At 48.1% G+C, this 27,979-nt stretch overlaps 1 protein-coding gene across 1 annotated transcript in view; it reads right to left on the bottom strand.

The window, feature by feature from the left end:
• Positions 1-27,979, bottom strand: part of LOC144768004 (ovostatin-like) — a 249,450-nt gene that overhangs the window by 24,451 nt on the left and 197,020 nt on the right. The window contains exons 30-33 of the mRNA XM_078651396.1: positions 19,770-19,985; positions 18,146-18,270; positions 5,856-5,946; positions 802-873 (exon numbers count right to left, since the gene is read on the bottom strand). Of these exons, the coding sequence (XP_078507522.1) occupies positions 802-873; positions 5,856-5,946; positions 18,146-18,270; positions 19,770-19,985 (504 nt within the window). The remainder of the gene's footprint in view (positions 1-801; positions 874-5,855; positions 5,947-18,145; positions 18,271-19,769; positions 19,986-27,979) is intronic.

Raw genomic sequence — 27,979 nt, 5'->3', positions numbered from 1 at the left:
ATTCGGTAATTACCGAATCGGTAAATACCGAATTCTGCAAGGGTGCAGGGGGTGTCACTTTGATACCCTCTGGCACCCCACAAATAGGCATGTGCGCCATGTGGCACACAGACATGCCCTAAGGGCATGTCTGTCTGTCACATGGCTAGGTGTGCATGCACACATGTGCATGCACACCTGAATTCGGTATTTTAACACCCAATTGGATTGGGTGGTAAAATACCAAATTTGTAGAGTCCCACCTACATCTGGGATTTACCGAATCGGTAAAAATGCCGAATCGGTATTTTACAGAATCGGTAAATTTACCGAATCGGTAAATTTACCGATTCTGTAAAATTATGCCCCTACATGCCAATTCTTAAATACCGGTCGGTAACGGCCGAAATCGGCCGTTACCGACTGGTATTTTGGCTCCTGCATCTGGCCCCGAATCGGTAATTCCCATTCAGGCCTCCAGGCCCATAGGAATGAATGGGAATTACTGAATTGGTATTTACCGATTCTTAATTACCGAATCTCACCGATTCGGTAATTTTTTTTCCTAAACATTATCTACATCCCATTTACCTATTCTTAAATACCGAATCGGTAAAATTCGGTATTTAAGAATAGGTAAATTGAGATTACCTACATCTGGCCCCTGGTCTTGTAATAGTCAGACTTGTTTCCAATGGAGTAGGGTTATTTTTGAGACAAGGGCTAGAGTAGTCAGAAGTTCTGCAGAGAGGCATCTGCTTAATGCATGGGAGTGAGTACATACTGGGCAGGACACACGGACGATCCTCTGTTCATACTTACTCTATTGATGTACATGGTCACGTGGCCCACCGTAGTGAGGTCGTACTGATTGATTTGTCCTTGGTTCACCAACTGATTGAGAAACAAAGAAGGAAATAAGGTTAAATGGCAAGAGATGTATTGACTAAACACAGAAAGAGGGGAGTAATCATATCTGGGACAGAAGAGCACAGAGCAAAGTCCGGGCTCTTCCCAAACCTGCAAAGACCAGAGCACAGGATAACCAGGCATCTGGGAACTGTCCCTGTGCCCCAAAGGAGAGCACAAGACAATCAGAGCTCTGGGGCTGTACCTAAGCCTGTGGAGAGGAGAGCACGGGGCAATCAGGGCTCTGGGGCTGTACCTAAACCTGTGAAGAGGAGAGCATGGGACAATCAGGGCTCTGGGGCTGTACCTAAGCCTGTGGAGAGGAGAGCACGGGGCAATCAGGGCTCTGGGGCTGTACCCAAACCTGTGAAGAGGAGAGCACGGGACAATCAGGGCTCTGGGGCTGTACCTAAACCTATGAAGAGGAGAGCACGGGACAATCAGGGCTCTGGGGCTACACCTAAACCTGTGAAGAGGAGAGCACGGGACAATCAGGGCTCTGGGGCTGTACCTAAACCTATGAAGAGGAGAGCACGGGACAATCAGGGCTCTGGGGCTGTACCTAAACCTGTGAAGAGGAGAGCATGGGACAATCAGGGCTCTGGGGCTGTACCTAAACCTGTGAAGAGGAGCGCACGGGGCAATCAGGGCTCTGGGGCTGTACCTAAACCTGTGAAGAGGAGAGCACGGGACAATCAGGGCTCTGGGGCTGTACCTAAACCTATGAAGAGGAGAGCACGGGACAATCAGGGCTCTGGGGCTGTACCTAAACCTATGAAGAGGAGCGCACGGGACAGGCAGGGCTCTGGGGCTATACCTAAACCTGTGAAGAGGAGCGCACGGGACCGGCAGGGCTCTGGGGCTATACCTAAACCTGTGAAGAGGAGCGCACGGGGCAATCAAAGCTCTGGGGCTATACCTAAACCTGTGAAGAGGAGCGCACGGGGCAATCAGGTCTCTGGGGCTGTACCTAAACCTGTGAAGAGGAGCGCACGGGACCGGCAGGGCTCTGGGGCTATACCTAAACCTGTGAAGAGGAGCGCACGGGGCAATCAGGGCTCTGGGGCTGTACCTAAACCTGTGAAGAGGAGCGCACGGGACCGGCAGGGCTCTGGGGCTGTACCTAAACCTATGAAGAGGAGAGCTCGGGACAGGCAGGGCTCTGGGGTCGTACCTAAACCTGCAAAGACCAGAGCACAAGATAACCAGGCCTCTGGGACCTGTCCCTGTGCCCCAAAGGAGAGCACAAGACAATCAGAGCTCTGGGGCTATACCTAAACCTATGAAGAGGAGAGCACGGGACAATCAGGGCTCTGGGGCTGTACCTAAACCTATGAAGAGGAGCGCACGGGACAATCAGGGCTCTGGGGCTGTACCTAAACCTATGAAGAGGAGAGCACGGGACAATCAGGGCTCTGGGGCTGTACCTAAACCTATGAAGAGGAGCGCACGGGACAGGCAGGGCTCTGGGGCTATACCTAAACCTATGAAGAGGAGAGCATGGGACAATCAGGGCTCTGGGGCTGTACCTAAACCTGTGAAGAGGAGAGCACGGGACAATCAGGGCTCTGGGGCTGTACCTAAACCTATGAAGAGGAGAGCATGGGACAATCAGGGCTCTGGGGCTGTACCTAAACCTATGAAGAGGAGAGCACGGGACAATCAGGGCTCTGGGGCTGTACCTAAACCTGTGAAGAGGAGAGCACGGGACAATCAGGGCTCTGGGGCTGTACCTAAACCTATGAAGAGGAGAGCATGGGACAATCAGGGCTCTGGGGCTGTACCTAAACCTATGAAGAGGAGAGCACGGGACAATCAGGGCTCTGGGGCTGTACCTAAACCTATGAAGAGGAGAGCATGGGACAATCAGGGCTCTGGGGCTGTACCTAAACCTATGAAGAGGAGAGCACGGGACAATCAGGGCTCTGGGGCTATACCTAAACCTGTGAAGAGGAGCGCACGGGGCAATCAGGGCTCTAGGGCTGTACCTAAACCTGTGAAGAGGAGCGCACGGGACCGGCAGGGCTCTGGGGCTATACCTAAACCTGTGAAGAGGAGCGCACGGGGCAATCAGGGCTCTGGGGCTGTACCTAAACCTGTGAAGAGGAGCGCACGGGACCGGCAGGGCTCTGGGGCTGTACCTAAACCTATGAAGAGGAGAGCTCGGGACAGGCAGGGCTCTGGGGTCGTACCTAAACCTGAAAAGACCAGAGCACAAGATAACCAGGCCTCTGGGACCTGTCCCTGTGCCCCAAAGGAGAGCACAAGACAATCAGAGCTCTGGGGCTATACTTAAACCTATGAAGAGGAGAGCACGGGACAATCAGGGCTCTGGGGCTGTACCTAAACCTATGAAGAGGAGCGCACGGGACAATCAGGGCTCTGGGGCTGTACCTAAACCTATGAAGAGGAGAGCACGGGACAATCAGGGCTCTGGGGCTGTACCTAAACCTATGAAGAGGAGCGCACGGGACAGGCAGGGCTCTGGGGCTATACCTAAACCTATGAAGAGGAGAGCATGGGACAATCAGGGCTCTGGGGCTGTACCTAAACCTGTGAAGAGGAGAGCACGGGACAATCAGGGCTCTGGGGCTGTACCTAAACCTATGAAGAGGAGAGCATGGGACAATCAGGGCTCTGGGGCTGTACCTAAACCTATGAAGAGGAGAGCACGGGACAATCAGGGCTCTGGGGCTGTACCTAAACCTGTGAAGAGGAGAGCACGGGACAATCAGGGCTCTGGGGCTGTACCTAAACCTATGAAGAGGAGAGCATGGGACAATCAGGGCTCTGGGGCTGTACCTAAACCTATGAAGAGGAGAGCACGGGACAATCAGGGCTCTGGGGCTGTACCTAAACCTATGAAGAGGAGAGCATGGGACAATCAGGGCTCTGGGGCTACACCTAAACCTGTGAAGAAAAGAGCACAGAACAGTCAGGGCTCTACTGGCTATACCTAAACCTATGAAGAAGAGATTACGGGACAATCAGGGCTCTGGGGCCATAACTAAACCTGTGAAGAGGAGAGCACGGGGCAATCAGGGCTCTACAGGCTATACCTAAACCTGTGAAGAGTAGAGCACGGGACCGGCAGGGCTCTGGGGCTGTACCTAAACCTCTGAAGAGGAGCGCACGAGGCAATCAGAGCTCTGGGGCTGTACCTAAACCTGTGAAGAGTAGAGCACGGGACCGGCAGGGCTCTGGGGCTGTACCTAAACCTCTGAAGAGGAGCGCACGAGGCAATCAGAGCTCTGGGGCTGTACCTAAACCTGTGAAGAGTAGAGCACGGGACAGGCAGGGCCCTGGGGCTGTACCTAAACCTATGAAAAGGAGAGCACGGGACAAGAAGGGCTCTGGCCCTACACCTAAACTTGTGAAGAGGGGAGCACAGGACAGTTAGGGTTCTATGGGCCAGCCTAGATTACTAAAAGTGAATAGGGATTAACCATTATCGCTACCTCGATCGACGAGGGAGTGGGATAGGGAATCACCATAGTAACACTAGGGTCCTGACCTCAAGGGGAACTATGCAATTGTTTTTGGAGGTCCTAAATGTCCTTTGTGTTGGTTGGTGGTAGAAATAAAATACTTTTCTTAATTCATAAAAGTAAGTATTTGACTGGACAACGAGCTATTCCGGCGACCATGCTGAGTTGAGTCTGTGTTCTCTATCCTGTATCCACCCCCACCCACCCCATCCCCTGAGGGAGCCTTGGCCCTCTCACACCACACATACATTAGAGTCAAGTGCTGATAGAGTCCTTGGCCCAGTTACTCAGCATCCATAGAAAGACAGAACTAAGACATCAAGAGTACATGGGTGGGCCCAGGAGCCCCTGCTTGGCCTGTGGCCCTCTGAAAGGGGTTCTGACATATACATATAGTGACAGAGAATAGAAGAGGACAAGGTCAGGCCTCTTAAAGCTATACCTATACTGAGAGAGGAGAGTAAAGGACAGAACCAGGGCTCTGGGGAATATTTCTGCACTTCACAGAGGAGAGCAGAGGACACTCTCCGTGCATTTTGGGAAATCCCGTAGGTGAGAGAAGAAAGTGTGGGCAAAGACCAGGCTCTCAGGTCAGGGTGCAGGGATATATTAACGGATGTACGTTGTTACAACGCATGCTTTTACCACGCATGCTTTAACAACGCAGGTTTTTCAACGCAAGTCGTTACAACGACTTGCGTTGGGGGGTGCTGTATAGTGAATAGTTTAATGTACTATTCCAACTCCAGTCCCCGTGGATAGTAGGGAAGGTGTTGGATAGTAAATTAAACTATTACCTATCCTAGAGCGCCCCCCAGCGCAATGCGTTGTAATGACTTGCGTTGAAAAACCTGCTTTGTAAAGGCACTGCGTGGTAAAAGTTGCATCGTAAAGGATATTTCCCATATATTACTGCATCTGATGCAGCAGAGTACAGGGAAGTCAGGGCACCGGGAACTTGTCCTATATCTGATATGAGGCTAGCACTGGACAGTCAGGGCTCCAGGAGATATCGGTGTATTTGCGAGAGGAAAGCACAGGACGGGGCAGGTCTCTCCTACTCTCAGAATGACAAAGTCTGGGCTTTTGGGCATATTCTTAAAGCAGAGAACTTTCATATAACTCTTTCGGTGCTCATGGCGAGCTCAGCTCGTCATGAGGCACAGTGGTGCTGCGCTCATGACGAGCTGAGCTCGTCATAACCGCCGTGGAACACCCACGCGGGGATAATTCCCCTGCTGTGCTGGGCGTTCCATTAAACCGGCGTGGTCATGACGAGCTCAGCTCATCCTAAGCACAGCCTCACCGTGCAGCGCGAGGAGCCGAGCTCGTCACAAGCACCGCGGCGCCGCGCGTGGCTCCCCTTCCCCCCTGCGCCGCGGAGGAATTAGCCCCGCGGCGAAGGTGATAAAGAACCGTCACTCCATACCTCCATTCCTAAGAATTGCCAGCTATCTGCAGATTCTCTTGCGTCCTTACCGCTGTTAGGTTGGACTCCATAGGTTGGAAACCAGACAAAAGCTGCACATCCACCAAGACCATGTTGGAGGCGTTGTTCTTTCCAGTGTAGCTGATTGAATAAGGAACAAGGAGACGCATTAGTTCGACCAATCGATATATGGGTCAGAGAAGGGTATGACACTTTTTATCTTCCTCCTAAGATGCTAAACATTTGTATTTCAAAGCTGTGTTCTAGACAGTGAAGGGATCAGCCTTAGTGTACTTAATACAGTCACCCACAATATACTCTACCCACCCCCAAACAATCCTCCAAAAATACCCTTCGAGACGATGACCGTCCACTGTTGTGTAAACTGAGTCTGTAGGCGGAGTCCTACCATGTCTGAATTTCCCACCCATGTATGGCTGAACTTAGCTCAATGCACCAACGCTTGAACGAGAAAGTCCAAGTTGATGTAGACTCATACTCAACTCTCTGGTTGATGTGACGTCAGTGTTTTCTAGGTTACAAACAATCCTGAAAAAGGTTTTAGGGAAGCAGTGGTCCTGCAAAGCCAATGTCGATCTTTACAAGATCACACATAAGCATTGTACGGATGTATGACGTTACAACGCATCCTTTTACCACGCATGCTGTTACAACGCAGTTTTTACAACGCATACCATTACAACGCATAGCGCTTTGGGGTGCTGGATAGTGAATAGTTTAATTTACTATTCCAACTCCAGTCCCCGTGGATAGTAGGGAAGGTGTTGGATAGTAAATTAAATCTATTCCCTATCCTAGAGCGCCTCCCAGCGCAATGCGTTGTAATGGTTTTCGTTGTAAAACCTGCGTTGTAATAGCACTGCGTGGTAAAAGTTGTGTTATAAAGGATGTTTCCCGCATTGTACTAAGTTGGGGACAGTTTATGGTTTAAAAAGTGTGTGTTTCAACATTCTAATTCTAGTTGTGTTGCTTAGCTTATGAAGAGTAACCACACAAGGCGTGTGACCAACAAGGAGAATAATATGAACATTTCTAACATAGTGAGAAATCCATTCATCAACCTAACACCCTAAGACCTACTTTATGTGCTAACCATGACAGCATGGAGTGGATTACCTTGCATCTAGAGTTTCTTAGGAGACGACTACCTGCATACCTATTGACAGCAAGGTGCTGAGATTATCAAGAGGACATGAAGGGAGTTTTCTCTGAAAAGAAAAATACTCAACAGCCAGATGCTTTATCAGCATTCGTCGAGGGCTGTAACCGCACGTCACTCGACCAGGTTCAATTGGGAAAATCTCGAACAGAATCTAGGGCAACAATGTGGGCCAAAGACCTCACTGAATTGATGGTGATTTCAGAGGGTTTTATAGTAAATCATCCCCTCTTATCTTTTGTAAGGAATTTCGGGGCATATTAGCAAGAACCTCGTTAAAATTATCGCCGTTTTAGTGGCAGGAAACTGCCGCTAAAACTGCGATAATGGGCTTGCTAATATGCGTTATAGAATTCCAATAGATGCCCAGGTTAGTTGTCCTACACATCTAACCTGGGCTTCTATTGGAATTCAATAACGCATATTTGCAAGCCCATTATCGCCGTTTTATCGACAGTTTCCTGCCGCTAAAACAGTGATAATTTTAACGAGGTTCTTGCTAATATGCCCCGTCTTGCTATAATCATATACGTCCAATAGATGTGCTAATAAGGTAAAAATATAGCAATAGAGACTAGGGTTTTTTGGTTATAGCTGTCATTTAACCTAAAAAAAGGCACCTATCTCAGACTATTGTCACACGAGAAACATTTATTTGTGTCATTACTGGGAGGATACGGCTTCATTCCTATGCCACTGCTGTAGGATATGACTTCTTTTGTAAGCCATTAGTGGGTAATATGACATCTTTAGACATTGGGGTCAGAAGGGTGTGACACATTTGAAGGTCAAAGACATGTGACATATGTATTTTCACCAATAAGTGAAAGGCCACCATGTTTTTAGAATCTCGGAGGTGAAGGGTCGCCATTTTCGTAGTAGGTGTAAGACAAAATGGACTCGTAACTGGACAAAATGGAGACGCACGACACCAGATTAGAGAAAACCTCTGAAGGTTCATCTCCATTCTGCATGTTTCCTGTGTTTGCCCTCAAAATGGTGAAGTGGTTGGACCATATCTAATGGTAACAATGGGGCCGATTCACAGAACTAACAAGACAAAATCCTAAACTTACTACTTTTGGTATTCACAGAAGGCATTTAGTAGTAGTAAAGTTAGGATTTTGTCTTAAGTTTGACTTAAGACAGACTTAAGACAGACTTAAGACAGACTTAAGACGGACTTAAGATGGACTTAAGACGGACTTAAGACAGACTTAAGACAGACTTAAGACAGACTTAAGACACTTAAGACAGACTTAAGGCAGACTTAAGGCAGACTTAAGACGGACTTAAGATGGACTTAAGACAGACTTAAGACAGACTTAAGGCAAACTTAAGATAAAATCCTAACTTAAGTCTGTCTTAAATCTGTCTTAAGTCTGTCTTAAGTCTGTCTTAAGTCTGTCTTAAGTCTGTCTTAAGTCTACCTTAAGTCTGTCTTAAGTTTGTCTTAAGTCTGTCTTAAGTCTGTCTTAAGTTTGTCTTAGACGGACTTAAGACAGACTTAAATCAAACTTAAGACAAAATCCTAACTTTACTACTACTAAATGCCTTCTGTGAATACCAAAAGTAGTAAGTTTAGAATTTTGTCTTAAGTTAGTTCTGTGAATCGGACCCCAGGTTAGGGCACAAGTCGCCAAAGGGGATGGTTTGTGCCAGTCCTGAATACTATTACACAGGCGCGGTGCGTCCATTGGGGCGTAGGGGCGTAGCCCCACTAAGCCCCATGGACCCACCACGTCGTCACTAGAAGCCAAACACAATTATTTTTAAAAATCGCGCTATCTGCCGGCCGGGAAACTGGGAGACACCCGACCTTCCCGGAGTGCGCAAGGGGGGGGGGGGGGGGGGAGGATCGGGCTGCTGCAGCTGCGCAAGTGTATTTTTGGGCACAAACATGCCCGCGCATGCGCAGATCGTTTTCCTGTGAATTCCCCCTTAGAGAGAGGACCAGGGGGCGGGCCGCAGCCCCCGGGGTTACACAGGGCGACTGGGCGAGGAGTTATGGTGCCCCCCCAGCCAATCCTGGCGCTGCATACAGCGCCAGGATTGGCTGGTCAATACATAGCCCGGTTACAAAACCCCTGACGGATAGCACGGCCGACTTTGGTGCTGGGAAACCAGGTTCGAGCCTCTTATCGAACCATAAAAATGTATACATGACTTACTTTGGTGTTAAATAAATAGATATTTTAAAAAACAAATAAAAATGATGTTCCGACTAAGGTGTGAAATTGGTGTCGAATAAATACATGTTTTAAAAACAATTAATATTAATCATGTATCATTGGTGCTGGAGTACAAGGTTCGAGACTGGTATTAAACACTGACAAGCTGTGTGCAAGTTATATGGTCATAAAAATACATGAATGATGGATGCAGGATGGGTGGATGGGTGGATGCATGAATGGATGCAGGATGAATGATGGGTGGATGAATGGATGGGTGGATGCATGAATGAATGATGGATGCAGGATGGGTGGATGGGTAGATGAATGAATGGATGCAGGAATGGATGCAGGATGGATGATGGATGGGTGGATAGATGGATGGGTGGATGGATGGATGGATGAATGAATGATGGATGGATGGATGCTGGATGGGTGGATGAATGAATGATGGATGCAGGGTGGATGGATGGGTGCATGAATGAATGATGGATGCAGGATGGGTGGATGGATGGATGGATGATGGATGAATGATGGGTGGATGAATGGATGCATGAATGAATGATGGATGCTGGATGGATGCAGGATTTGTGGATGAATGAATGATGGATGCAGGATGGATGCAGGGTGGATGCAGGGTGGATGGATGGGTGCATGAATGAATGATGGATGCAGGATGGGTGGATGGATGGGTGGACACATGAATGGATGCAGGATGAATGATGGGTGGATGAATGGATGGGTGGATGCATGAATGAATGATGGATGCAGGATGGATGCAGGATGGGTGGATGAATGAATGATGGATGCAGGATGGATGCAGGGTGGATGGATGGGTGCATGAATGAATGATGGATGGATGGATGGGTGGATGCATGAATAAATGCAGGATGGATGATGGATGGGTGGATGGGTGGATGGGTGGATGGATGGATGGATGGATGCATGAATGAATCAATGATGGATGGATGGATGGATGGATGGGTGGATGGGTGGATGAATGAATGATGGATGCAGGATGGATGGGTGGATGGATGGGTGGATGCATGAATGAATGATGGATGCAGGATGGATGGGTGGATGGATGGGTGGATGCATGAATGAATGATGGATGCAGGATGGATGGGTGGATGGATGGATGGGTGAATGCATGAATGAATGATGGATGATGGATGGGTGGATGCATGAATGAATGATGGATGCAGGATGGATGCAGAATTGGTGGATGGATGGGTGGATGGATGGGTGGATGCATGAATGAATGATGGATGCAGGATGGATGGATGGATGGATGGGTGGATGCATGAATGAATGATGGATGCAGGATGGATGGGTGGATGGATGGATGGGTGAATGAATGAATGATGCATGCAGGATGGGTGGATGGATGGGTGGACACATGAATGGATGCAGGATGAATGATGGGTGGATGAATGGATGGGTGGATGCATGAATGAATGATGGATGCAGGATGGATGCAGGATGGGTGGATGAATGAATGATGGATGCAGGATGGATGCATCCATCATTCATTCATGCATCCACCCATCCATCCATCCACCCATCCATCCATCCTGCATCCATCAAAAACCCCTCCCAACCCGCCCTGCTAACTCCGCCCACCCTCGTGACCAGCCTATTTAAACGTCCCCCATGCATCAGCGCAGTGGACGAGCGCAGCGGGCGCGACGGAGGCGCGCCGGAGTTGCGCCTGAGTTAAGCCCGTCTGCGCCCGTCCGCGGCCGACCGGGGCCAGGGGCACGAGACGCTGCCGGTTCTGTTACTTATTCACCTTCCCAGTTATGCCAGCATTGGGCCCCTGGTTCCATCGACCTTTCCACCTTGACCTATCTTCAACATCTTGGTCTACACACCCCCTCACCTCACTCCCCCCCCGGGATAGTATCACATCTAGCCTCACTACCTCCCACACCCCTTCCTATTCCTCTCCCCCCCAGGTCCTTCTGCCCCTCTGTTCAATACCTCGGCTGCCCTCCTGAACACTAGGTCTGCAGTCAACCATAAATACGAACTATTTAACTACATCGACTCCCACGAACCAGATCTTTTATTTTTAACTGAGACCTGGTTCAAGACCGACTCCCTGCCCAACGTGCATGCCGCCCTACCATCTTCATACTCCGCTATTCGAGCGGATCGCCCAGAAGGCAAGCGGGGTGGAGGAGTGACCCTAATAGCTCGTACTGATCTCAATTTTCAAGTTCTCCCATCTCCCCCTATCCCTGATGTGGACCACTTGGTGGCTCGCTCTACCTCCTACCTGGCCCCCCTCACTTTTGTCTTAATCTATCGCCCTCCCCAACCCACCCCCTCATTTCTTTCCAATATTCAGACTCTTCTGGCTACCTTGGTAATCAACAACTCTTCGGTATTGGTCCTAGGGGACCTTAACTTCTGGCCTAATGACCCTGCCGAAAGTCCCCAATCTAAGGAGTTTACCAACCTTATGAACAGTATAAACTTTCTGCCACTGATCCATAGCCCTACCCACATCCATGGTCACGCACTTGACCAAATCTGGTCACTGAACGTTCCGTCTACACCCCCCACCATATCTCCATGCTCGTGGTCGGACCACTCTATCATCACGTTCTCTCTTGCCCTGGCGCCCACGGTCAAACCTCCGCTCCCCAAAAACATCTGGGTTTGAAAATGGGGCAAAACAGATATGCCTTCTCTTTGCTCAGCCCTGGCCAAAACCAATCATGACGTATCTGGCCTCTCAGCTGCCTCTCAGCTGGCCGCCATTAACCTCTGGCTCACTGCGGCGGGCGATGAATTCGCTCCCTTAAGGCGGCTTACAGTCAAACGGGCCCACACAGCCAATCGCTGGTTCACATCGGACCTTAAGGCATTGAAACTAGCTGCAAGAAGGGCCGAGCGAGCTTGGAGAAGTACTTACAATCCCGCTCAAAAAGCAACCTACTTGTCTACTTTACAAACCTACAAGAAGGGCATTCTTGAGGCAAAAACCGAATACTATACCAACAGGATATTGACAGCTGAGTCTCAATCAAAGGAAATTTTCTCCACCATTCACGAACTAGCATCATCCAGCAGAGCCACGGTCACCATCCCCCCGTCCCAGCCCCTCTGCGACTCGCTCAATGAGTTCTTTATAGATAAAGTGGTCAAAATCAAACTCAACATTCCCCTGCCCTCCCCCACTTTTGTCACCCCGTCCCCACCCATCACTACCGTCAAGCTAACCAATTTTCCATTATTAACTAACGACACTCTCCTCCCTCTTCTTCATCGGGTCAAATCTGGCTCCCCCCTGGACTTTGCTCCTGCTCGTATTCTCAATGAAATTTACTCAGCTTGTCCTACACCTCCCCTGACCCTTCTTAATGACTCACTCACACACGGTTCTGTCCCCAGTCCACACAAATCGGCGATTGTTATACCAATTCTAAAAAAAACGGACGCCGACTCATCTTCCCTCTCCAGTTACCGTCCCATTTCACTCTTACCTTACCTTGCAAAAGTCCTCGAAACTCATATCACCGCTACCCTGACCACTCACATCGAGGCAAATCATTGCCTCTCCTCTTGTCAAGCAGGTTTTCGCCCCATGCACTCTACAGAGAAAGTGGTCATCTCAGTAATGGACAAATTGCGCGAAGGTATTGACACCAACCTTCCGCAAGCCCTGATACTCCTCGACCTGTCCGCCGCTTTCGACACGGTGGACCATTCCATCCTCCTCCACCGTGTCAGGGCTGCGGGCATAGAAGGCTTGGCCTATTCATGGCTTGAGTCCTTTCTTGCTGGGAGAACTCAAGCGGTCCGTCTGGCTGGCTACGCTGCGGCCTCCCGCAAGGTAGAGTGCGGGGTCCCCCAGGGCTCATCACTTTCCCCCCTTTTGTTTAACCTTTATATCTTCCCCCTCATTTTTATGTTACAGCAGCTGGAGGTCACCGTGTTTAATTACGCGGATGACCTCCAGCTAATCTTCAATCTATCCCACTCTTCTTCATCTGCTTTGAACGTCCAGACAGTAATGACGTTCATTCACGATTGGATGAACTGCAACCACCTCAAACTCAACCCGGACAAGACCGAGCTGGTTTTGACCGGAGGTGGTTGCAGTCCATGGTCCCCCTCCTTTTGGCCCCCTTCCCTTGGTGCTCCCCCACTCCCTGTGCCCAAAGTAAAAACCCTGGGGATTTTCCTCAATTCTCAACTCACTGTCCATTCACAAGTTAGTTCCGTGGTTTCCTCTTGTTTTTTTTCCCTTAGAATAATTCGGAAAGTCTCCCGTTTCTTTTCTCCCTCTGCTTTGAAAGTAATTGTATTGGCCATGGTATTATCCCGTATAGACTACGGTAACATAGTCTACAATGGGGCCCCTGCTTACGCGATCCACCGTTTGCAACTGGTGCAGAACCAGGCAGCTCGCCTGATCCACGGCTTGCCCAAATACCATTGGGCCACCCCACTGCTCAAAACACTGCATTGGCTCCCAATAAAAGAGCGTGCCCTCTTTAAACTTGGCTGCCTCACTTATCAGGCCAGAGTGGGCACTGCTCCCGAATTTATCTGTTCTGCCATTAAGTCTTACCACCCTGGCAGAGAACTTCGCTCCGCCTATTCGGCCCTCCTTGCCATTCCCCGTTTTAAAAAACAGAAAGCGGGCGGATCGAATTTTGCTGTCTTGGCTCCCACCTTTTGGAACTCCCTCCATGCCACCCTGCGCACTTCTCCTTCTTACCTTTTGTTTCGGAAGAACCTCAAAACCTTCCTCTTCACGCAAGCCTACCTGACTTAGATCCGTTCTGTTGCTGCCGCCCACTGTCCCCCACTAGCGCCATGAAACCGCCTGGTAAACGAGCGCTGTATAAATGCTTTTAAATTCAAATTCAAATTCAAATGCAGGGTGGATGGATGGGTGCATAAATGAATGATGGATGGATGGATGGATGGGTGGATGCATGAATGGATGCAGGATGGATGATGGGTGGATGGGTGGATGGGTGGATGGGTGGATGGATGGATGGATGCATGAATGAATGAATGATGGATGGATGGATGCTGGATGGGTGGATGGATGGATGGATGGGTGGATGGGTGGATGAATGAATGATGGATGCAGGATGGATGGGTGGATAGATGGATGGATGGGTGGATGCATGAATGAATGATGGATGCAGGATGGATGGGTGGATGGATGGATGGGTGGATGCATGAATGAATGATGGATGCAGGATGGATGGGTGGATGGATGGATGGGTGAATGCATGAATGAATGATGGCTGATGGATGGGTGGATGCATGAATGAATGATGGATGCAGGATGGATGCAGAATTGGTGGATGGATGGGTGGATGGATGGATGGGTGGATGCATGAATGAATGATGGATGCAGGATGGATGGATGAATGGATGCATGAATGAATGATGAATGAATGATGAATGCAGGATGGATGGGTGGATGGATGGATGGGTGAATGCATGAATGAATGATGGCTGATGGATGGGTGGATGCATGAATGAATGATGGATGCAGGATGGATGCAGAATTGGTGGATGGATGGGTGGATGGATGGGTGGATGGGTGGATGCATGAATGAATGATGGATGCAGGATGGATGGGTGGATGGATGGATGGGTGGATGCATGAATGAATGATGGATGCAGGATGGATGGGTGGATGGATGGATGGGTGAATGCATGAATGAATGATGGATGCTGGATGGATGGGTGGATGCATGAATGAATGATGGATGCAGGATGGATGCAGAATTGGTGGATGGATGGGTGGGTGGGTGGATGGATGGGTGGATGCATGAATGATGTATGGAGGGATGCAAGGTGGTTCGGGCACGCTCGCTGCGCTCGCTCGCTGCGCTCGCTGCGGTGCAATATGCAAATTAGTTTACGCCGCACCACTTTCAAATGTCACCAGCCGCCCCTGCTATTACACTACACAAAAAGTTTGCCACCGCAGCCTCAGAGACAGACTGAGAAACAACACCAAAGGAGCAATGATCATTCTTAGTAAATAAGATTGAGTTTTAAGCCTGAATGCACACTTATGATGTCTTTAGCATCTAGGGCAGTGATCTTCAAACTTTCTAATGTTATGCGCCCATCATGTAAAAACATTTCATCAGGGCCCACCAGATTGACAAACACATTTTTTTTATCAATACAACTTTGAAATTGGCAGCTGTAAACATAATAACAAACATTCAAACAGTGCAGCTGGGTTCAGTTATCCCTTCTACAAAAATGTCATATAATGCATGATTGCTGATATGCTATGGAGAGCCTGGTCTCCCTAAAGTGGAAAAGTTGCCTCAGTGTGATCCTTTATTAGATGCAGGAGGCAGCTTTGAGGGTTATTTGTACCTCTCAACCCCTCAACTATAGTGGCATACTAGGGGTGCAGTGAGGTGCATGGGCACCCCAGGGATTGAGGGGTTCATCAGGGGTTCAATAAAGAGTAGGAGGCATGTGTGCATGGAGGCCTTCTGTCAGGGCTGTGCCGTGTCGGCGGCGGACCCATTTGTTTGCCCTGCGTGCACGTCTCCATCTGCCACTGATCAATATAGGACACCAGGGGCCAGATGTAGGTGGCCATTTACCGGCCGGTAACGGCCGATTTCGGCCGTTACCAACCGGTAATGGGTTTTTGGGATGTAGGGGAATCATTTTACAGATTCGGTAAATTAACCGAATCTGTAAAATACCGAATCGGATATTTTACCGATTCGGTAAATCCAAGATGTAGGTAGCACTGTTTACAGTGCTACAGGCCTTCAGAATTCGGTATTTTACCACCCAATCCTATTGTGTGGTAAAATACCGAATCCAGGTGTGCATGCACATCTGTGCATGCACACCTATGCCATGTGACAGATAGACATGCCCTTAGGGCATGTCTGTGTGCCACATGGCGCACATACCTGTAAAATGCAAAGTGACACCCCCTGCACCCTTGCTGGAATCGGTATTTACCGAATCGGTAAATACCGATTCGGTATTGCCCATTGATTCCTATGGGCTTCAATGCCCATAGGAATCAATGGGCATTACCGAATCGGTATTTACAGAATCGGTAAATACCGAATCTTAACGATTCGGTATTTACCGATTCTGAAACACCTCCATCCCCCCCCCTCTATTTTACCACTTCTTAAATACCGAATCGGTAAAATTCGGTATTTAAGAAGTGGTAAAATAGAATTACCTACATTTAGCCCCTGATGTGTGAAGACTTCTGATTAAGGTTCTCCTACCAAAATGCATCCTTCCTTATGCACGGGCAAGTTCACTACAGATAATCCATCCTGTACTGTATATTGGCCCTACTCTCCTTTAGGGGAGCGTAGGGCCAATACAATTCTACAACCCTGGCCTACTCACATTGATCTTTAGAAAAGCCCTGAAGACACTTTTGTTCAGTGGATCTTCCTTAACTCTTTCTGTGCTCATGACGAGCTCAGCTCGTCATGAGGCACAGCGGCGCTGTGCTCACGACGAGCTGAGCTCGTCATAACCGCCGTGGAAACCCATGCAGGGATAATTCCCTTGCTGTGCTGGGCGTTCCATTAAACGGGCGTGGTCATGACGAGCTCAGCTCGTCATGAGCACAGCGCCACCGTGCAGCGTGACGAGCCAAGCTCGTCACAAGCACTGCAGCGTCACGCGCGGCCCCCCTCTACCCGCGCCGCGGGGGAATTAGCCCCGCGGCGAAGGGTGTTAAGTGTGGCTTTGGCATGAAAGTGCATTGGGTGCTCCAATCTGTTTGCACCAACAGTCACCCTAGAGGGTACCGTACCCATGCACCCGGATACCGCTCTAGGGGTGAACGGTTGTGTAGGCTACCAAAGGATTAAAACCAAAAATAGCATCTATCACCATCAGACTCTAAAGTGGGGCATTCATCAACGTGACCAACCCAGCTGAGCCCCTATTATTCTCAGAGACACCCTCCTTCTGGGAAATTTTAAAGTTTCAGTGTTGGCTGCCATAGAGCTGTCATCAAGACCCATAGTGGAGTTCAGACTTAACTCACGACCACTCGTTGGCTTCCGGCTCTGTGCAGGGGTCACCAGACCAAAGAAGGACCAGACTGGTCTCCATTCCACGGGCCTGATTACGACTTTGGCGGACTGGGTTACTCCATCGCAAACGTGACAGATATCCCGTCCGCTGTATTACAATTCCATTAGATCCTTTGGAACTTGTACGGGGTATCCCATCCACCAAGATCGTCATCAGGCCAAAGTCCATATTAAAGTTGGTCTCCGTACCAAATCCATATCTGACCTCTTTCACAAAACCTCATCTGCACTAGATAGGCGGACTACCTCCTCCTACACATGTCACATGTATGTTTCCAAATATCTGACGTGATGCACTCTCTCTTTGGTCAGATTGTCGCAGCACCTCAACTAAGCACCCAGAAATCCTTTAACCCCTTGGCCGCGGAGGTAATTCCCCCGCTGTGCTGGGGGGCGGGGGCGCGCACAGCGCCCCGGTGCTCATGAGCCACGGAGGCCGTGTGCTCATGACGAGCTCAGCTCATCACAGCCACACCCGTTTCTTTGGAATGCTCAGCAGAGCGGGGGAATTAGCCCCGCGTGCGAGCGCTGGAGCCGTTATGAGGAGCTCAGCACGTCACGGCCACACCTGTTTCTTTGGAACGCTCAGCAGAGCGGGGGAATTAGCCCCGCGTGCGAGCGCTGGAGCCGTTATGAGGAGCTGAGCTCGTCACGAGCACACGGCAACCGTGGCTCATGACGAGCTCAGCTCGTCATGAGCATGGGAGGGGTTAAAGACAGCGAGGCGCTTCTCCGTAGGAAGGTCTCAGATCACTAGAAACTCCACCCCACCACCTCTGAATGAGAATGTGACTACACAGGGTGTGACATCTTGGAAAAGGGTGAGATTGTACCAGCAGGAAAAGCTATTCCCTTGGAAAGGGACCTATTGTCAGGAAGGGGGGAAGATGCGTTACCTCATGGTGATGTTGATGTCAATCTTTTTTGCGTCACCATTTTCACAGGTCGCGGGTGAAATCTGCACGTCCACGCTGAACGTCTGCTTCATGTTTTCTGGTTTGACGTTGTATTTCACAGTCGTCTGCAAGCAAAGAAGGCAAGGCATGGGAAAGAAGTGACATTCTGAACAGGAGGGAAAAGATTACCTGTTGCACCAGTTCTATATTGTAGTTGTATTGTAATGTAATTGCATTTATATAGCGCTTACTACCCCTGACAAGGCGTCGAAGCGCTTTTTCGGCGGGTAGCAAGCTACTCCGGGACCCAGAGAGGATTAGTGTTGAGTTAGTATAGTGAAACATGCAAGTACATTTTAAGTGGTGGATAGGTTAGTCAGTTATTTGGATTTGGAATGATAGCAGAAGGATAGAGGAGGACAAAGGTTTGTATTTATATAGCGCTTGTTGACGCACGCTATTCAGGAAGCCTATAAAGGATTAGTGGTGAATTAATATGGTGAAATATGAAGCCATTTCAGTGGTGGATATTAGTCAGTTACTTGGAGTGAGAAGGATAGCGGAGGGATAAAAGGGGAAGAAAGATTTGCAGTCATATAGCACTTGTTACCCCTGATGGGTGTTGAAGCGCTTTTCTGGCGAGTAGCACGCCACTCCGGAACCCATAAAGGATTCATAAATACAGAATAGCTCCACTGTAGGCGAGTTCGGGACACCTCTTTAAAGAGAGAGGAGAAACCCCAAAATAAAATAAAAAAACGTAAAATCCATTTTCCATCTTTTAATCCACGCATGCAAATGAAATTGAAACTAAACCTGGTCAAACGTGAAAAATGTGTTTAATAGATGTGCAAGCCCTGCAGCCCGAATAATAAAATGCGGTATAACTATTTCACTGGCAGGCAGCCCGACAGAGTAAAAATGGGCAGTCCTTTTAAAGTTGCATACCACCAGAACACTAGTGAGCCACTCTTTATTGTGGATTATTGCACTAAAACAAAATGACAAATAAAGTTTTAAAAAAAAGTGTTTTTTAAAACGCTTCTGGAGGGAAGGGCGTGCTCGGATGACATGGAGAGCGGGTCTGGCGTGACCCCAAAGGCGCAGGGGTACTGGGGCAGTAGTGACACCCGACAGAAGGAAGCTTACCACTCACTGAGGGGAGAGTCTCTCAAATGTTAAATATCCACGTGCTTTAGAGCAGGATTGGCTTTAGGGCGGTGCGACCGGTGCAGCCGCACCGGGCGCTGGCCTTAGGGGGATGGGTTGGAGAAGGTGGGGGGAAGAGAGGGGCTAGAGCGAATTGTTTAAAGAATAATATATGGGTTCAAAGCAGGTGCTGCAGTGTTCCTTGAGTGTCCACCAGTTTTCTGGCAACAATAAAAATGTCAAGGTAAGTTTGGGGATTCATGTTCCTGCTGGAGAGAGGTCGGAGCAGTTTTGACTCATCCTAAAGTAGCTCGGACGGTTCATGTGCCTGCTGCAACGAACGTGTACCTTGCAGGTTACAGAACTGAGTATAAGTGAACTATGGGTAGCGCTATGAACTAGCTTTAAACTTCCAGTCCCCACCCACAGAAGTTGAAAACCAAGGGGAAGGAGGGTGAGTGGAACCTCCACTTACCTGGCAGTAAACACAACCATTTCCGCTGACGTCTATCTTGTAGGACCCTGGGAGGGGCAGGACGTCTGTTTGCTGGAGCACCATGTTGTTGCTGGGGTTCACGGTGAACGTAGAAATGCTTCTGCCTCCGGATTGTATGGTCACAGTGTTTGCACCACCCTTGGTGTAGATTCGAGGCACGAGCGCGATCACTGCTTGCAAAGCAGGAGCCGTGTCCTGCAAAATATCGAAGACCAGTTAGTTATACGCCATGCCCTGCTGGAGGGTTCGCAGATAATCAATGGATATGCAGGCACGTGCATCAATATTGCATTTTGCGATTCCTTAATTGCGAAAAATAAGGATTCGCAATTAAGGAATTGCAAAATGCAATGCATCAAGAAATCGCTAAATAAATTGCGATTTCTTAATATTCCTTAATTGCGAGTCGCAAATTGCGAGTCGCAATTAAGGAATACCTCCCCATTCATTCCTATGGGCATGGAGGCCCATAGGAATGAAAGGGAAGACATTCTCAATTTGCGATTAGCAATTTGCGAATCGCAAATTGAGAATGCGATTTCAAGGGTGCAGGGGTGTCCAAAGGACACCCTGTTGCACCCCTGAAATCAATCTGTGTACATATACACACATGCCCTAAGGGCATGTGTGTGCACAACATGAAACTTTGAAAAATGCACAAAAGTGCATTTTTCAAAGTTTTCGCAAATTACCATGAGGTTCAACCTCATGGTAATTTGCTACCCTTAATTGCGAAATCGCAATTTTTTAATGTTTCATGCATTGCATTTAAATGTGATTCCTTAAATGCAATCACAATTTGAGAATTCGCAAATATTTGCGAATTCTTAAATTGCGAGGGCCTTGACCCTTCATGCATTCCAAAAGAGGATTTTGCGATCGCAAATGGACGATTTTTGCAATTCGCACCGTTTGCGATCGCAAAATCCTTTGATGCATGTGCCTGTTACTATCTTAATCATCAACACATCAGCACCAGAAGGATGAGCGCTCAAACTGACCCTGCCTGGATGAGCAGAGACTTCCACAGCAGCCACATACACCTTGTGAAATATTTACTACTTAAGAGGGAGACTCCAAGGTAAGATTTAGGGCCAGATGTAGGTAACTTCAATTTAGGAAGTCCTTAATAGCGATTTTTACCGAATCGCTATTAAGGACTCGCCAAATGGAATGTAGGTAGGAATCGCTAAAATATTAGAGATTCTTTAACATTCCTTAATAAAGAATCGGTAATTTAGATTCATTATTAAGGAATACCTAGCCATACATTCCTATGGGCGAGGAGGCTCATAGGAATGAATGGGAAGATATTCACTATTAGCGATTCGGTATTACCGAATTGCTAATACCGGGAGGTATTTCAAGGGTACCATTGTGTCCAAAGGACACTCTGTTGCACCCGTGAAATGTGCATGTGTGCACATGTGGCACACATCCATGCCCTAAGGGCATGGATGTGTGCCACATGGCACATTTAAAAAAGCAAAAAAGTGCTTTTTTAAAGGAAATCACTACTTACCACCAACTTGAAGTTGGTGGTAATTAGCGAATCCTTAAGGCTGAAGTGCACTATTTTTAGTGCTACGTACATTGCATTTAAGGAATTAACTGCCACATGCATCTGTTGCCGTTTGCGATTTCTTAATTGCGAAAATTAAGGAATCGCAATTAAGAAATCGCAAAAGGCTATGCATCAAGAAATCACAATTTTTTTTGCGATTTCTTAAAAATCCTTAATTGCGATTCACAATTTGCGAATCGCAATTAAGGAATCCCTTCCCATTGATTCCTATGGGCCTAGAGGCCCATAGGAATGAATGGGAAGTCATTCTCAATTTGCGATTAGAAATTTGCGAATCGCAAATTGAGAATGCAATTTCAAGGGTGCAGGGGGGTCCAAAGGAACCCCCCTGCACCCCTGAAATATAACTTTCAGTGCATTTTTCACACACACAAGCCCGTAAAATGAAACTTTAAAAAATGCACTTTTGTGCATTTTTGAAAGTTTTCGCAAATTACCATGAAGGTCAACTTTAGGGTAATTTACCTCTCCCTATTTGCGAATTCGCTAATTTAAAATGTTCATGCATTGCATTTAAGAAATCAAAAATTGCGATTTCTTAAATGCAATCGCAATTTTAGAAATCGCAACATGATTGCGATTTCTAAAAATTGCGAAAAACATGATGCATCCCAAATTTGTCAATTGCATTCGCAAACGGCTAGAAATTGCGATTCGCACCGTTTGCGAATGCAATTGACAATGATGCATGTGCCCAAAGGAATCACTATTTTGCGATTCCTTATTTTGCAAGTAGGTTTCAACTCACCTAGATTGCACTCAGCCAAATACCGGTCGGTAACGCAGAAATTCGCTCGGTATTTGGCCACCTTCATCTGGCCCTGTATTATTATTTATTGAAGAGGCATTAGTGACACACATGGACAATCATCTTCCGTGGAATCAAGTGACACCAGTTTATACAGAGACTCTGGAGTGGATGGCATACACAGTTCTCTAAGCATGAAATGACATGATATAACATGGTTCTTGGCTGCAGTGATGGGAGGGGCAGCAGAATAAGCTATAAAAACACTGAGCTAGGCTTGTGGAACTAGAGTTAGTGGCACAGTTTCATCCAAACTCTCAGGAACTTGTCCCAAGTCCATGCCACCTTTCTTAGGGTCTCTGTTTTTTCTACATGTTGTTGCTTGAATACCAAGGCTCTCTTGGTGGTTATTTGAAACTTCTGGAGGGTTTTTCATTTCAGCCAGAGGAGGGCTCATGAAGTTAAGTGCTTGAGCCTCACTTATCAGCATAACCTGCAGGTTTGATTTTTGGAAACCCAGCAGGACCACCTCGGCCTTCTGAGGCGAAGACATTGGTAGCTAGCAAATTGGGTAACAGGCAGTAGCAGCTGTAATTTAAGTGGGTCAGAGAGAACAAAGGGCCAGATGTATCAAGATACCCTTTAGCGATTCTCAAATAGCGATTTTTTGCGATTCGCTATTTGAGAATTGCTAAATGGTATGTATCTAGAAATTCGCTATTTTTTAGCGATTTCTTAAAATTCCTTAATTGCGATTAGCAAATTGCTAATCGCAATTAAGGAATCATTTCCCACTCATTTCTATGGACCAGGAGGCCCATAGGAATGAATGGAAAGTTATTCTCAATTTGCGATTCGCAATTTGCTAATCACAAATTAAGAATAATTTCAAGGGTGCAGGGGTGTCTTAAGGACACCCTGATGCACCCCTGAAATTTACATGTGTGCAAATATGGCGCATATACATGCCCTAAGGGCATGTATGAGCGTCACATGGCACCTTTAGAATTTTCAAAAAGTGCATTTATAAAAGAATTCTCAAATTACCACCAACTACAAGTTGGTGGTAATTTGTGATTTCTTAGCCGAAATTCGCAAAGCTTAAATGCTACATACATAGCATTTAAGGAATCGCAATTTGAGATTCCTTAAATGCTTGCGCAAAATTAAGGAATCGCAAATTTTGCGATTCCTTAATTTTGCAATGCGATTTTTTGATAAATCGCATTTGCCGATTTTTTTGTCGCAACGCTGCTTTTTTGCGACTCACAGCGTTTTCGAAAAAAAAACAGATGATGCATCTGCCCCAAAATCCAGTATTCCCTCTGGCACCACATGGGATGAAGGAAGACAGCCCCCAACATAGGCGCTCAAGACTTTGGAAAATAATGGCTAAGGAGATATCTTCCAAGTTTCCGTTGATTATTATGAAGATTTCAAGATTTTATTTCAGGTCACCCTACTCTCTCCCATCCCCTTGGAGATGGCAAATGACCCCACACAGGACGGTTGTATGACGTTACAATGCATACTTTTACAGCGTATGCCTTTTACAACGCATTTTTTACATCACAACATCCTTTACATCGCAGGATTTTAAATCGCATTTTTAGAAACTACCTTTACAACGCATTCTATTACATCACATTATACATTTCCAACGCATTCCATTACAACGCATACCATTACTTCGCATTTAAGGTATGTGTTGGATAGTGTAGAAATAAAAATCACTATTCTAACTCCAGTGAGTGCAACAGTAGGGTAAGTGTTGGATAGTGTAAGGGTACTATGCTTTGTAATGGAATGCGTTGTAATGTATTACGATGTAATGCCTGCGTTGTAGTGACATGCAATGTAATGCCTGCGTTGTAATGGCATGCAATGTAAAGGATGTTGCGATGTAAAAGTTGCGTTGTAAAGGTTGTTTCCCACACAGGACAGATGAAGTGCACAGCTGTTATCTTAATATTTTTTTTCCTCTCTTTATAACACTTCCCCTGAAAAGTGGAAAGAGTGCATCACGCTGTACTGTCTGACACAGTTGTTGGGGGGTGGGATGGGTGGTTTGGGGGAACAAACGGTTTGCCAGTTCTAATGAGCAATGACTGACTTTGAAAAATTATTCTTTGGTACTTGATGTGTACAACTACTGACTGCTCATATCTCTGCTTTCATTTTTTGGAAACTTAATGAAAACTACTAGCCTCATTTACGAGTTTTTGATGCATGGCGGTGTCGCAAGTCACTTTGCTGTGCTGTGCTGCGCTGCATAAAAAGAGAAGGGCAGTAATGCGCTATATCTATGAGATACAACGCATTACTGTTCTTTCTGTCTGGGAACACATTGGTCTCTACACAGAAAGAGAGGGACCCTTTAGAAACCAAAGGACTAGACTTCAATCAAAAAGTAAAAAAACAACAGTGTGTCCTTTGCTCCACCAACACTGTGTCTTATTCATTCAAACAACATCTCTTACATAGATTGAACCGAAGGGGACACAATTACTTTTGCAGCAGCAGTGTGCAACACACAAATGATAGTGAAATTATTATATACCAAGTTATTAAAAACATACAACAAATATAGCAGGTTAAAAATAGGAGAACATTTGATCATAAACAATTCATATACTGATGTATCGAATAATCACAAGTAAATCGACAGATAAGAAGAATAAATTACAAGAAAAAGAAAAAAAGAGGAGAGTATTAAAAGACAGTGCACTTTGTCATTTATTCATTTATTTAACTTGTAACGCGCAACAGCTACCCGCAGTGGGTTTCCCGGCGCTAGGGATAGACTCAAGAAGAAAGAAGTATCAGGTAATATCAAGCAGACCAGGACAACGGGCAGATTTTAAAAAACCATATCCGTGTTAAATGCCTTACTTCCTCAGTGAAAACCCGATCCCGCAGCGCACTTCCAGGAAAGCGCCATTGACGCTCGTAGCCACCCAATCTGGGAGTATTCAGTTGGAGCACAACCGGAGAGTGGTCCGAAAGCGTACGAGGGAGAGTAAGTAAGCCTCCCATCCAACCCGCAACCCCCGGGGAGACAAGCCAGTAATCCAATCTGGTCCATGTATTATGGAACCCCGAATAGTGAGTGAATTCCAGAAGATGTGAGTGCAATGTACGTTCAACGTCTATCAAAGAAAAGTGGGTGCATATGTCCCTGAGAATTTGTCGGGCACGAGGCTTCGTGTCTGTGGAGGTGGAGGTGCTGTCCCTGGAGCGGTCCAATAACAGATTGAAGTCACCCCCAAGTATCAAAAGCCCAGGGTCAAGCGGCAGTAGACGAACCTGTAGCTCACGGAAAAAGGCGGGGGAGTCTACATTAGGACCATACATTTCGACCAAGGAAACCTTATGTCCCATCAGCGAGCCAGTACCTATCAGGGTGCGACCCTCCGCATCAGACAGAATTTTGTGTAGTGAAAAAGGGACACGTTAGTGTATAAAGATAGCGACACCCCTGGCATACCTACTGTAATTGGAAAAAAATCTGTGGGAGCCCCGACACGCGGCGACAGCCGTGTGATCAGATTTAGATAGGTGGGTCTCTTGCATGAATACAATGTCAGTGTGATGCCTGGTAATATAGATGAGGACCTGCCTATGTTTTCTGGTACTATTCAACCCTCTAACGTTCCATGACATCAAGGAAAGCCCAGAAGGACCGGGCTGTTGTCCTATCTTAACCATAGGTGAACCGTCATGTCAAGCCTACTTCAATGCATGCCAATCTTGTGTCTAAAACAAGCAACTTGAGCAATAAGAATGCAAAAACCTTTCCCGCTAAGCAAATAACCACCCCAAACCCCCTACCCAGCCTCCTACTGACCCCAAAGAGGCATACCCCAATTGTAGCAACCAAAGTCTTATGCAGTGAAATCAGCAAAACAACTGTAAGAGAAAAAAACACATTTCTCAAAGAGAAAGCAATAGACGAAAATACTGTGGCATTCACCATAGGGCGCGGCAACGCCACGCCAACCGGGCAGTAGAAAATTCAACATTGTCATGTAGAGTCGAGAATAGATGCATGGATCAAACAGTGCACAACACATTTACAAATGTAAAAATCACTTAGCCAGTTCCAGGCTAGGGAAAGAGTTCCACGCTGATCTGTGAGCTCCCCTGCAGCGGTGAAGCGGAATGTGGACCATCAATCGGCCCAGAGCGGCTCCTCCTGTATTCCTGGCAAAACTCCTGTGCCTCAGTCGGAGTTTCAAATATACGAGCCTTGCCCTCCACATCCACCCTTAACCTCACCGGGTACAACATTCCGCACCGGAGCCCCAAGTTCTTCAAAGCCGCTTTTCTCCCTGGTACTTCCGCCTCACCTCCTGGACCATGATGGTGAAGTCAGGAAAAAGTGCCAGCTTATTACCTTGCCACTGGATATCTCCCTTGTCGTGGGCCGAGCGGAGGGCGGCATCTCAGTCACGGAAGTTCATAAGCCTAGTGATGATAGGCCGCGGGGGGAGCGGGGCCCGGGCGAGTACGAGGGCCCAAAGACCTGTGAGTGCGCTCAACAACAAAGCCCTGCGTGAACGCCTCCCTCCCGAACAGCTCCACAAGTAGTTGCTCCACAAAGGTGTCCATACGTCCAGTGGCGGTCGTTTCCAGAATTCTAATAATACGGATGTTGTTGCAGTGACTGCAAGCTTCCAACTCCTCGTTCGTAATAGCTACGTCTTTGAGGATCTTCTCCACTCTTTCCAGCCGCTTTAGAGAGGTCGACGCACCATCTTGGATGTCCGAGACCCTGGATTCCACGACATCCAGCCGACAGTCATGTACCTGGATTTTGGTGCCCATGTCGGCTAATTTCTTGTCCAAGTCATAAAACCGGCCATCCAGCATGGCAGTAGCAAGAGAGGCAGGGCCTTCAGCGTCGCTGGCGCTCGTAGCCCCACCAGCCGAACCCGGAGGAGCATCTGAGGGCGGGCCAGCAGCCTTATCAAACTGTAGCATTTGCTGTTTGGGACCTTTCTTCCCCATCACAGAAGGGGAGGAGGCGGCTGGAATCTGTGGTAACAACAACTGAGGCGAGGACAGAAGGCCAAGCAAGTGGATGCCAGCCAGTCTATGCGCCAAGGTGTGGGACCAGCACCCGGTACACAATACAACGTAGTATCTGTGGCAACTCTGGGCAAAGAACACAAAACAGCCAGCTGGCAGTGCAAGGAAAGAGGCGGGCCGAACAGAGTCCGCTGGACGCCCAACGCAGCGCCCCAAGGAGGTCGTAGACCGCCCCAGTCGCAAAGCCGCAACGGCCAAGCAACAAGCAGTGGAATGCGAATAGCGTCGGGAAGCCCAGCTCACAGGGCACAGGCAGGTGGAGAACTCACAATGCAGCGCCGGTAGTACCATCATAATGCAGTAAAAGAAGGCCCCCAATGGTCACAATCAAACAGGGCAAAGCTGGGGCATGAGGGTGGCCAAAAGTTCAATAAGCCATTTCTGTGGGTGCCAGGACATCAGCGGGGGCCTCCTCATCACGCCCCGGATAGGCCGCTGTGATCCTCAGTCGCGGCATGTGCAGGATGGGGCTAGGGGGGAATCGGCATGCCCGGCGAGGCCCAGCTCCACCGCGGCTCCAAGATGAGTTACTGGGGCCTCCCCACAGTCCGGCCTCACCCACTGCCAGGCCCAGTGCACCAGTCCCGTCTCAGCCCCGCCCACAGGGCCAAAAGAGCCCCGCGCGGGCAGCACGAACGGTGGGACACGGCCAGAAGGCGCGGCAGGGGGGGCGGGGGGGAGAGCCCACAGAAGGGAGCACGGGGGGGCTCAACGCGGTGACAGGCACCCGCCAGGGCCGCACTCACTGCCACCACAGATGCCGCC

Source organism: Lissotriton helveticus, chromosome 7, assembly GCF_964261635.1.
Source record: "Lissotriton helveticus chromosome 7, aLisHel1.1, whole genome shotgun sequence".
Lineage (NCBI taxonomy): Eukaryota > Metazoa > Chordata > Amphibia > Caudata > Salamandridae > Lissotriton > Lissotriton helveticus.
The sequence above is the reverse complement of the archived record's forward strand: the minus strand, read 5'-3'. Positions and strand labels throughout refer to the sequence as shown.